Consider the following 12,293-nt stretch of genomic DNA (forward strand, 5'->3'; position numbering starts at 1 on the left):
CCGGACTGAGAAATGCAACAAAAACATCTGAACTGAAAGACTAAGAGGTTCCCTTTTAGAGTGTATTGCCCCATAATCATTGCATTATCACTTAGCATTAATGGTGCTTTCACAGGTGTGCAAGTTACCTGTGCTTTGTGCGCCATCACGGATGCTGTCGTATATGTTGCTTTCAAGCGAGGTGGTCCCTAACCGCATGCAGCATCCATGAATTTAGTTCAGTGGGGGTCGTATTTCTGGATCTTGTTGATGTGTTTTGTTTTGTTTTCTTTGCAAAAATAGAATATTGTGCATTTAGCAACAAACTGTTTCAGTTGTCATTGGAAGTGCTGCTGAGCCAGTGTTGGGATTTCCTCTGCAGTATTGTCTGTTTTTTTTAATGCACTTTTATCGGTGGATCTTTTCTCTGACCAATTTCTTGGTCGCATCTCAGAATAGTCTGCAAAACGTCTCATTGTAGGTGGTGTTATCATCCAAATTTCTGGAATTTTGCATTGTAAAACACTATTTTTAAATTCCCGAGCTACTTGCCCACGCAGCCTTTTACAGAGTGGTGAAACTCTCCACATCTATACTTCTGAGTGCCTCAGCCTCTCTAGGATACTTTTTTTTGAACACCAAATTTACTTATTAAACTTTTTAGTTGTGATATGTCCCTGTTCTACCACTTGGTTTTACAGTCATAAAACTTTTTCTCTATTTCTTTTAACCTGAACTAACCTTTTAAACGTGTTGCTTATGCTAAATTAAAACATTGCATATATTTATGTTTATCTTTGCACAATTTACAGTGAAATATAAGACAATCATTGTCATATTCATTTCTGTTCACATCATCCGTCTTTATTTTAGGCTTCTTCCTTAAAGCTAACTTAACCATTCAAGTCTGAGATAAAGTGTCTATAAAGGGAATATAAGCTCATTTTTGTCCTTGAAGGGTTCACAAAATCCAATTATTCTAATTCAGCAGAAGTTTAACTAAATGTCTCCCTGAGCAGGTTGAAATAAACACACGGTATACCACCTCATGGCTTTATCAAGCGTGCTACACACATAGCCCTGTATTTAGGCCATATGTGAGTGATTTGGGGCTGCTGGGAAGCTCTGGGGTGGTTAGAAGTGTTCCAGGGAATGTTTAGATTGTTGTCACAGTTGCAAGGACACAACCATTAAGCTGTCGTTTGAGGTGATGCACAGGTCAGTCTGACAAGATCAGGCTTGAGCGCGGTACAAGCTTATAAACAAACACACTCTCATACACACACTCAGGCAGCCATTGCAACTCTTGCATGAGCACTCACATTCATAATAACGCTCAAGTGTGTATGCTGAACGTGCGTTACGAAAAATCATCTTGTGCTCTTTCCTTTTGACAAAGCCTCTGGTGTTTTAGTGATAAATGGCGCTAAAACATCAGACCAACAGTTTCCCCCAGCTATGGATACACACACACTTTTAAATCCGCTCAGCTGTTGCATCAGGCAGTGCTTTATCGAGTTGTGGTCATTGTTGTCCTCCACCATCGCCAGCTGACCGTTTGCCAAAAATGTTCATTTTTATTCTTAAATCATCTGTCGGTCGCAGCTAAATCTCAATAAAACCTCATAATCTACATCTAACGTCATGTGGCCTCTTTTATGGAGCTGTTAGGAAAGGATAATTAAATTACCTATCTCTCACACACACACACACACACACACACAAAAATGGCCTCTGGTATTGATTGTGTCAGGCAGTTAATTACACCTGGGTACCCAAAGGCCTGACCTAAAGGGATATAACTTTTATTACCAGTTCTTCTTAAGAAAACTGTCAGTCTGCTGGGGTCACAGAGCTGCAGGGAGGTGTGGGAGTGGGTGAGAGATTCTATTTGGTCAGGTTTAACTTGGTCAGAGCGCAGGCCCAGTGGCGCACTGGATTAGTGATCTAGCTCTCTCAGTGTTGTGATAACTAGCAGCGTCTGTGCTTCTTAACTGCGTCCAGATGAAGGCTGGAGAAGGAGACGGATCCTGTTACTAGTACGCTGAAGAAAGACACATACACAAACATAAACCAATACCCTTGCTTAATATGACTTTTAACCCCAAACCCCAAGCCTCTAGATTTAAGCCTCTGGGATAAAAGAAGTCAGCTGACTTGATTGAAAAACCCAGCATGCAGTAACCCTGTGAGAAACGCAACGTGTTACAAAAACTTAACAGTTTCATTAATGGAGGGAGGCCCGGGCGCATGGGTGCTCACTTACACCCGCATTCTTTCGTGCCGCAGGGGGAGTGCAGACGCAGACATGTATAGGAGGAAAGCTTGGCAACACTCCACTACCGCCTGGTGAAATGGATTTTGCTCGTGCAGGGTCTTTTTATTAAAATCCTCTCCTGGAGTGTTTCTGTGGCCAGTGCCCCCCCCCCAACAGCCCAACTCTGCTCCTGCTTTCACTCCACATTTGGGAGCCATTAGCAGGCCGAACGTGAGGCTACTGTACACCCCCACACATAATGCGTGAGGCCTGGCAGGGAGAAGCACGGTCTGTAATACAACATCATACAGGTGTGAGTGTGCAGAAAAGAAAGTGGATCAGTGCAAGAAAGTAAACGAGCGCTATTAAATACCACATTCTCGTTCCTCTGTGATTTATATATTTTTACATGCAAACTATACTGTGCACTAGAGTACTGCTATTGTTCTGACCAGTGACTATTTTCTCTTAAACTTTTCACTCTGTTTGCTTTCCCCCAGGCAGAATATGCTCCAGATGGGCCTGAGGTGGGCTACGGCTCCTTCCACCAGCAGTACTGGCTGGATGGACGTATTGTGGCAGTGGGGGTGATTGATATCCTGCCTACCTGTGTGTCCTCCGTCTACTTGTACTACCATCCCGACTTTAACTCACTGTCTCTGGGCTCCTACTCTGCTCTCAGGTTTGTTGTCAGCACTCAAACACAATGTGCTTGCTGTTTACGTGAAAAACTGCTGTGAAGACAGAAGTAAGCCACTGGGACATGATGCCAGTGGTGTTTTTAAAGGGCTTGGCGTAATAAAACCTCACCGGTGCGCACATTACTCACGGCAGCACCATAGAGTGCGTTACAGTTGGTCTTAAACGACCACAGCAATGATTACGAAATGCAACATGCAGCTCCTTTTAAGAAAGAAGTTGCTTTGTCTCTTATTCCTTTCATTCTTTCTTCCCTAATGTCTTTGTTCTGTCTTTGATGCTTTCTCACTTTCCTGCCTCTCATGTTTGCCCTCCTCTTAACCTCTCTCTCTCTCCCCCTGACTCTTGGTCTATTTGGTTCCTCCCACATTTTATCTTTAGAACTGTATACTATAAGTGCCACAGTACTCTAGGTCAGGGAAAAATACCTCTTTCTTCACACTTGATTGGTTGAGGCAGTGCTCTGTTTTGCGGTTCAGCTGATGACAGTTCTCTCTCTCCCAGGTTGAAATAAGAGAACTCACGCATACTCTATAGGTGCACATATCTGGCGTTTCCTGTTAAAATGTAACCCAGTAATGCGAGAAAGGCTTTTAAAAATTTCTCTGCACATATGCGAGGGACCGGGTGATCTTCGCTTTAAAGTTGGTGTGCACAGGTGTTAAAATGGGAGTTGTGAGCGTTTATGTGCAGTCGCGCACAGGATCTTTTCTCATATAGAGGGAACACCTCGGTCATCCTAAACACACAGCCCACCCCTCCATCACTTATTATTGTAAGAGTCTGACTCAAAGAGTAACACAGAGTGTTCGACGTGTGGAGGAGGCCTTGGAGAAGGAAGCCAGCGGGACTGAAATCCTCCCACGTGTTTACAGACACCAGAGAACGGTCTTTGATCAGGTCTTGGACACTCCCTAGTCTGCTTGGACTGGCTGACTCTGTTCAAAACTTGCTGTACAGAATGCATGTGGCCCTCTCACCCCCTCTCTGGTATATGCATATATTCATTACATTAGATGGCGTTCCTACAGCAGGCCCAGTTGGATTGGAAACTTAACTTTTCAGCCGCAATCAAGTTCATTCTAGTGTTTAAAAAAAAAAAAAAAAATGTTGGTAATTTTCCTTTCTTTTTCTATTTTTTTAGTAACAAGAGTTCATGGAAAGTTCTGGAATTTTACACCAATACCTCTTTGGGAGTCCTGATTTGTGTATTTACTCGCTTATCATTTTACAAATCACGTGTAGCGTTTAGATAATGTCAGAGCTGAAATAATATACGCCTGGATGTCAGGCAATACAACAATACTAAAACAAGTAAAGCACTGTGCGCGCTATTTAGCTGTGTCAGTATGCTTGTATGTGCGATTCAGCAGGAGAAACAGGAGAGGGAGATGTTGAGAAATTTCTCATAAGAGTGCTGCTCCTTCTTCCACAGGCCCCCGAGGACAGAAGGAAGAGGGGAAGAAAAGAGGCGCATAATGAGGTGCCTGAAGCACTGTGTACAGGGAACACAGCTGGTGTTAAACCTGGATCTCTCTTACGAAGATGTCCTGATTATGTTGTCGTCAATGATCTCAAACCAAAATATACTGTATTTCTTAATCAGGCTTAATCTGATTGAGTGTTTATATTTTTCTGTAAACAGTCTTGTAGTTGAATGCGCACATAGCCTATGAAAAGTAAAAATAAAAAAGAAAAAATTCTAGATAACAAAAATATCCACTTTTAAAATACTTAAACATATGTTTGCAGTATTTTGCAACAAAATTGCAAAAATTGCCATTTGAGTCCAATCAACATGGACTCGAATGGCAAAAATTCCTGCAGTGGCCCCAGTTTTAACCACATATATATTATATAGATTACTCATAAATGCTGACACAATAAAATAAGTATCTGTGTGTTTCCCATCACTAGAAGCTCAACACAGTTCTTGTAAGATTAGGTAACAAAATGTTTCCACGTGCATGCAAAGCTGCAAAAAGCATCTCATAGCATGCATTATTATGAACCGTGTGCTTGCGTATGCACATCAGTATGAGGGAAGCTGTGCAGGAGCAGAGGGCTTGATAATTGGCTTGTGCTGGAGTGTCAGATGGCTGAAGAGGGGATAATGGCGGACTCAAGCTGCTGCCATGGGGGTGGAGGTGGGGGGTGTGAAGGCCTCAAGTGAAGGGGGCCTATGGCTTTTTGTGAATGGGCCCCTCGCCTCTCTTGACCCCCCCTTCTTCCCTGATTCAGGCCTGCCGGGCCCTTTTGTGGTGAGGGGATGGGAACCCAGGAACCTGGCAGCAAGCGGGTGACCTTCTAGCACCTCTCTCTTGCTGCCTCTCTTCTCCGTCCCTTTCTCTTTCTTGACCCTCCTCTTTTATATTCTCCTCCTGTTCCCTCTCTCTCCCCCCACCTCCCTTGCTTGGCTTGCTTTGTCCCATGTCTTATTTTTCAGTGCATCTATTTTATTTTAAGGCCTCTTTCTCTGTCTGTTAAGTCTTGTAAGAATGGGAATTCTCCCACTTCATTTAAGCGGGTGAAACACAGAAGTGGAAGGAAGAGTGAAACAAAAAGGATAGGGGGGGGGGGAAAAGAGGAGCTGGAATTTAGTTATGGAATAGCGAAGGAAACGGCCGAGAGAAAGGAGAAAATAGGCTTTCAGTAAAAGGATGCAATTAAGGAAGAAGCTATTGGGGAAAAATAAAGCAGGCGAGACATTTACTGTATTTGGAGAAGGTGTATAAATCCTCCACGTTCTAAATCTTTATTTTACACACTCTCTTCCTCCTTTTTCAGCACCGTCTTCTCTGCTTCAGGGCTCAGGGCTGATAGAGAGAAGGCAATTGTTTTTGTGTAATGACATGAAACCAAAAAGAAGGTGAAAAAAAAAAAACCTGCCTTTTTGAGTGTGGGTGTTTACTTCCTCAGCTTAGGCACTGCTCTAGACATAGCAGCAAGTGCCATTTATATGCTGCTGATGGACTAACTTGTAAGTGAAAACACATTTTAAGTTAGTTGGTGTATTTTTTGATGTATCAATTTGAATGTTTTATTAATTCCTTTATTGTTTGTTATTAAAAATTGATACTTTTCTGATGCAGCATCCCTGCATATGCAGTTAAAACTGTGCGAAACTCCGAATCAGCTCATCATCAGGGTTCATATTTTTCAGAAGAGTAAACACTGCAGTAAATAATCTAATTAACCTGACAATAAAATAACTGTGTAAATCGCAACCATGATTTTTCTACATGGGAAATTGAAATTGGTGCCCTGTGGTGCACAAACTCCAGCTATGAGGAAAGTGATGTCGGATCGAGGCATCCTTTTAAGACGCAGTGACACTGTATGCTGCTTGAATACAGTATGTGATGTTTCAAAAAGCATGAAGCCTTTTCCTTACACTTAGCTCTCTGACAAGGTGCATTTGTGTGTTTCCTGCCACAGGGAGATCGCTTTTACCAAGCAGCTGCAGAAACAGTCTCCCAAGCTGTCCTACTACTACCTGGGCTTTTACATTCACTCCTGCCCCAAGATGCGGTATAAGGTACGCATTATCTCACACGTACAGCACATTTATCATGGTTATCACACTTTATATTGACAATATATTTGAATTTCAGCACTGGGGTCCTACGTTGTTGAGGTTTTGTAAACTGGAATTCACATATCAATGACTTTAAGTGTTTTATACTCTGATATAAATGCTTTTATATTTTAACATTTTGGTACAACAGTAGGAGGCCTGTTACGACACTGATATGCTGGAGATTTGCCATCTTGTAATTCAAATGTACCTCTTTGCTCTCCTTTCTTGGGCCTTTTAGATCTCAGATCAGATCTCTGTTCTATACTCTTTCAGTTTTGTCTCTCTTGCCCATCATGTCTCAGGCCAGTGACCAACATGCTGTAATGTCTTTTGTTTGTAAAATACCAATATTAAGTACTAATATAGTTTTTCTTTTGCTGCATAATATTTATAGCTTTATAATATAATCACAAAGGGCCCTGTAGATCTCTTTATATAAAATCCCAGCACCTGCCTTAATTAACATTACAGTCTAAATTACAATTTGGAATTCATTCACCATAAGTTTATCTGGATTAGCAACATTTATCAGTGATGGTTTGAGTATAACACAAGCATGAGTATATACTCAAATGCTCCTGTTAAAATTTATTCATACACAGTCAGTATATTTGATGGAGTGAATAGAGCATGTGAGGGAAACAAAGTGATGGTGAGGACATCCAGGGAAGTAAGAGAGGATGAGGCTGCTGAAGACATTAAAGGTTTAGCGAGAGGTTACACTGGTGACAGCAGCCATAACTCAGCAGTGAGAAGAGTTCAGGATGCTTCCACAGAAATCTGCATATACACTGCAGTTTACCTGCTGTAGAAACTGACACAAATAATAAATGTGGATACACAGAGGAGCCAGGACTCACAAACATAACCTCGGTTCACACCAGAAACCACTGAAATATCTATAGCTTAGGAGGATGATGAAAGAAAGGAGTCTTTCCAAGTGCTTTAGTTTAGCTAAGTTTTTCCCATTCTTTCTCTCTTTTTCTCATTCATCTGCTAATTCCTCTATTTCACTGTCATTTCATTCAGATGTTCCCAGAGCTTGTTCTTGCCCATGGGAGACTGATGTCTTGTTGGGGATTATGGCAATGTGCCACATCTTTTTATCCATTTACATCTTGCTTTGGATAGTGCTTTGTCCAAATTCTCAGTTTGGGACTCTGTATATGGAACACATATGCTGTGTGTGTGTGTGTGTCTGTGTGTGTGTCTGTGTGTTGAATCTTGATCACAGTGTTTGTCTGTGAACTCTGTTACCACAGCACCTAACTCCTCCTGGCTCTGGTATTTACTACCCCCAGCCCCCCATATCTGCTCTTGTGTGTTTGCCTCTGCAGCGTGTTGTTCACAAACTCCCCACTCGGCCCTATTTTACCCTTGGGGAGGAACACAGAACGAGGGTGAGAAGGTTGCCCGGTTCCCACCTTTGGGCTTTCCCGATCCCACAGGAACACAGACACATTCAAATGTACTCTGAGCACATGCACGCTGTCTTGTGTTGTCTGATTTGCATATGAGCCTCAGTAATTCAATAATGCACAGAGATGCTGTGGAATTGTCACTTAGATGGGGCAGTGCCTACGCTGTTTTTGTGTTGAAGGTTTACTGGTTTCTGGATCTCAGCGCTGCCTCTCGGCTGCTTTAAAGAAAAACACACCAGCTCCTGAACTGTGCTGGACACCACTCACGCCCCATGAACACAACTTCCTCTCTCTATTTTGCACACCTTTCCCTCCCTTCTTTTCATCCTTGCCACTTTTTCTAGAAAGCCTCTGTTCCCATTACTTACTGTGACTTTTCCTTTAGTTTTTCTGCCCCTCCATTTGGGCCTTTGTCATGTTTTATGCTGAGTTGTTGTTTTTCACACTCAGAATCTGAGCTTTTTGAGGTGATATATGATTCATGATCTTAATGTTTGTTTGTTTGTTTTTACTATGTACCGAATAATCTAAGAGATCTAAGCATCTCCCATTCCCACCTTGAGTACTGTCTGCATGTGGTAATGATGACATAATCAGAGTGTTAGTGCAAGCATAAAAGGCTCTACTAAGGCAGGTCACTGAGACGAGTGTTAAAATATTGTAAAACCAGTTTCTTCTGTATTAAATTTCACACTTGTTGACGCCATACTCCCATTTTCCTGAGGAGTAGGACTGTATTGTTTATATTGCACTGTGAGAATTTTATTTATTTATTTTTGCTGTATACTTTTACACAAGGGGCTGGAAACCTCGAATATCAAAAGAGACATTTTTTTAAGCAAAAACATCTGTATGGATACTCAAAACATATTTGAGGCTCATATTAGCCCATTGACATTATTAATAGTTGTAAGTAGTTTAAATCTTTTAACACATGTGACTATTTTGCAGGAAGCTATTTATTTAATTGATTCTTTGGTATTGCTATGAAAGTATTGGACTAAAATTAGTTTAAAAATGTTATTTTTACCAAAAAGCTGGAAAAGTTCCACCATTTTTCCTGCTTCAGAATGGGTCTTTGGAGGGTGAATACCCACCTAAGCATGAGTGGGCCACATATAGTTAAGGCAAAGATTTAGTAACAGTAACTCAGTCATCAAGGGTGTTTTTAAGCCACAGGGAGCCACTGAAGGCGGGCAGAAGAGCCCCATGTGGGTCTTTTTTGTGATCTGTTAGCGATACCTGTCTTTTACCCTCATTCTTCATCACTCTAATGGACTTGGCTGTCAGGCTACAAACTTTACTGTTCTGCAGGTTTCAATTTTGCAGGAGAGTTTTTTAACCAGGTCACATCTCTGCAAAGGAAACGCTACATGCGAAATGGTTTGAAAACTCTTAACAGTGCCAGAGACTGGGCATGGTCCTGCAGAGTAGCCTTAAAGGGTCCTTGAAGACTTGGAGTCCAGCCAGGAACAGAGGGTTGCCTGGCCAGTGTCAGACCCTCTCCTTTGTTCTCAAAGCTGGGACTGAGTGTCCCACAGAGTCTTGCTGGTTTGGCTGGTGGGTTCAGGGTTTGACGTGACATCCTGCCCCTGGCTCCTGTCCCTGGTTCTTTGGCCCTGCATGGCCCTGTGATGTCAAGCTGTAGAGAGCAGAAGGTGAAGCTGTTGGAGGCTAAATGAGACCAAAGGTCTTGGCCCTTCTGCCACTGTTCTTCTTTCACAATGCTTCTCGTGTGTTAACGCTAACATTCATTTGAATTATCTTGCTTTCACGGATTCCATCCAGTGTTGTCAGTGTGTCTGATGACAGGAGAGCAAAGTCACATTTGCTAACAAAAAAAAACAAAAGACAAACTTGTCACTGGATGCATGCATTTTGCAGATTCTCACAGACAATATACAGCTTTTCCTAAGCACTTGAGTTTGACTGTGACCGTCCAATTATCTGCTAAAACCATAAATAAAATCCTTAATGTGCAAACCAGCTCAGGTTCTTCTTGCAGCGTTTTATTCCTTTCTCTTCAATCCACCTTCAGCTGCTTGCAAGATTTCATTAACTTTCATTTGATATCTTTTCACTTTTTATTTTCGAGCTTCACCTGAACAAAGAGTCGATCCATTCTGCACTGTAGTGTTTTTTTTCCATTTTTCTTTTCCAGAAGTGCGTATATGCCCGAGCACTTGTCTGTGCAAGTTACTTTTGAGTACTGAATAAGCAGACTTTGATGATAACAAATGAAGCGCTCACCCACTTGGCTTAACCAATCTAGTACCTGGTCTTAACATTTCAAATGCTTTTCAAGTGTGGTGTACATGCTTATATACAGACACACACTCAGCCTTACAGAATACACACCCAGTTATACCCGCTTGGCGAGGGAACGAGAGAGTTGTATGAAGTGCCTCTTATTCTTGTTATTATTGTTCACAGTGAAAGAATGTCTCGCTCTGAGCCCAGGAAGCCATTAAATTTTCCACAGAGAACGAGAAAGAGTCTGAGTGAGTGAAAATAAGTGAAAAGAGGGAGGAAGAGGACAGATGGAGAGAAAGAAAGGAGTGACATAATGTGTGCCAAATGAGAAAAGGAGGCGAGATGAAAAGCGTTATTCGTTTTCACGGCGGTACTTCACCGACTTTTAAAGAGCCCTTTCGCAGCAGCTGCACCTCTGTTTTCCTTTTCAAAGCCAGCTCCTCCTCAAACAAACAACAAACACTGTCAGAGAGACGGTCACTCCTACAGCAGCAGCCAGAAGTTTTTGGGTTTGTTTTTTTTTTGGGGGGGGGGTTTTCACATGACCAAAGCTTTTGAATTCAGTGGACCTGAAATAAATCCATCCAGGTGTCAGCCACTGTGCACAAGAGTATGTCGGGATACGTGCAATGAACAAATTTGATGTTGGTTTCTGGGTGCAGCGTTTGCCTTAATCAGTGCGTGCCTGCAGGCTTTTCTGTCACCTGCTGCATCAGCTTAGCTTTCAGGACATCAATTAGACATGACAAAGTGACTCCCAGCTCTGGTATCAACACAGGAGCTCACTTTCACCTGCATACGAAAGGTTTGAAAAGCAGTATGCAGTCATCTGTTGTTTGGTTTTCATAGAAATCAAATCATAGAAATAGCTGTCCCCAACAAGTAAAAATGGAATAATCTGTATTAAGTCATTACAGAAGTGTATATTAATGTAAATCTCTCAAACACTCTCATCCCCTCTTCAGGTACGCAGTGGCAGGTTATGACATGCTAAAAGCCTCCAAGCGAGCCGCAGCTATCAGGACTCTGCATGTGTGTTATTTTCACTCAAGGGGCCCAATCAGACACTATGCTATGCGTACGTGTGTGACCTGACATTTTGTGTGTCACTTGTTGAGCGTCTTGGTAGACTAAGAGTGACGGTGAGTGAACTTGAGGCATCTCAGGGTGGGTGTTTCCCTACAGTAGCCCTCATCCCACCCCCCCCACCCCTCCGGTGCGCGCGTGCTACAGTCCACGGCTTCGTTTTAAGGCAGCGTCAGATTTGTTGATGAGGGCATCGCTTTCTTACGTATTCCTGTTTATTATTGTTGAGCTCCTGGCATAAACATTATCCCGCTTTGGTAGGTTTTGATGAGTAGCATTGAAACGGTTTACAGTGAACAACAGTGTTTATGTTGAACTGTCGTCTAATGCTGTAGGCCCAGAACAGCGCCACGCCCACCCTTTTTCCTCTTTCTTTCATTCTTTTTGTTTCTGTCCTCCTTTCAACATTTCTTAACAAAAAAAGGAGGGGAAACAGCCGCCATGCTGGTCGGGATGAAAGATTGATAGAGAGTAAAGAGATCAGATTGAAGAAACTTTCAGCTGATTCCATTCGGATGAAAACATGGCAACACGTTTTTGCTCTTTTAGTCTAATGTTATTACAGGCAGAAGTGATATCTACTCTCGCAGTGGTGAGGTTCTCATTTCTCAAATTGTCATCTGTGTGCGAATGTGCAGTAAGTCATGATGAGGTGGTATAAACTTACTGTTCGGCGCGGTGCGGCGTGGATTGGTCTTTCTCACGCATTTACTGTAATAGTTTTATGTGTTTAGCTCTCTCTTTCATGTCTGCCTGTGTTCTTTTTCTCAGAAGAAGCAATATTCTCTTGGTTCGTAAAAGCTGTTATTCTACTAAACCAGCAGCATTACCTTCCAGCAATCCTCAAGTTAAAAAACCCTGTGCCCATCAAAATAAGATCAAATCCAACGGGGTCCATTTTCACCCTGTCTGTGAAGTTTATAAGCCAAAGCTTAGCCGTTTTGCTGCCTTCCACTTCTCCCCCTTTTCCCCCGAATTTTTTTTTTCTTTTTTAAATTGGAGCCTTTCTGACAGAAAC

The 12,293-nt window shown here is 42.3% G+C and overlaps 1 protein-coding gene across 7 annotated transcripts in view; it reads left to right on the forward strand.

The window, feature by feature from the left end:
- Window positions 1-12,293, forward strand: part of ate1 (arginyltransferase 1) — a 52,346-nt gene that overhangs the window by 24,196 nt on the left and 15,857 nt on the right. For 4 of the 7 annotated variants that reach the window (XM_085297405.1, XM_085297409.1, XM_085297410.1 and 1 more), the window contains 3 exons: window positions 2,737-2,918; window positions 4,371-4,418; window positions 6,374-6,473. In XM_085297405.1, the coding sequence (XP_085153531.1) occupies window positions 2,737-2,918; window positions 4,371-4,418; window positions 6,374-6,473 (330 nt within the window). The remainder of the gene's footprint in view (window positions 1-2,736; window positions 2,919-4,370; window positions 4,419-6,373; window positions 6,474-12,293) is intronic. The other 3 variants (XM_085297407.1, XM_085297412.1, XM_085297411.1) reach the window with 1 other exon arrangement.

This window comes from Mchenga conophoros, linkage group LG13 (genome assembly GCF_057382185.1).
Source record: "Mchenga conophoros isolate Kocher_MC1m ecotype Shallow Benthic linkage group LG13, M_conophoros_male_GT1.1, whole genome shotgun sequence".
Classification (NCBI taxonomy): domain Eukaryota; kingdom Metazoa; phylum Chordata; class Actinopteri; order Cichliformes; family Cichlidae; genus Mchenga; species Mchenga conophoros.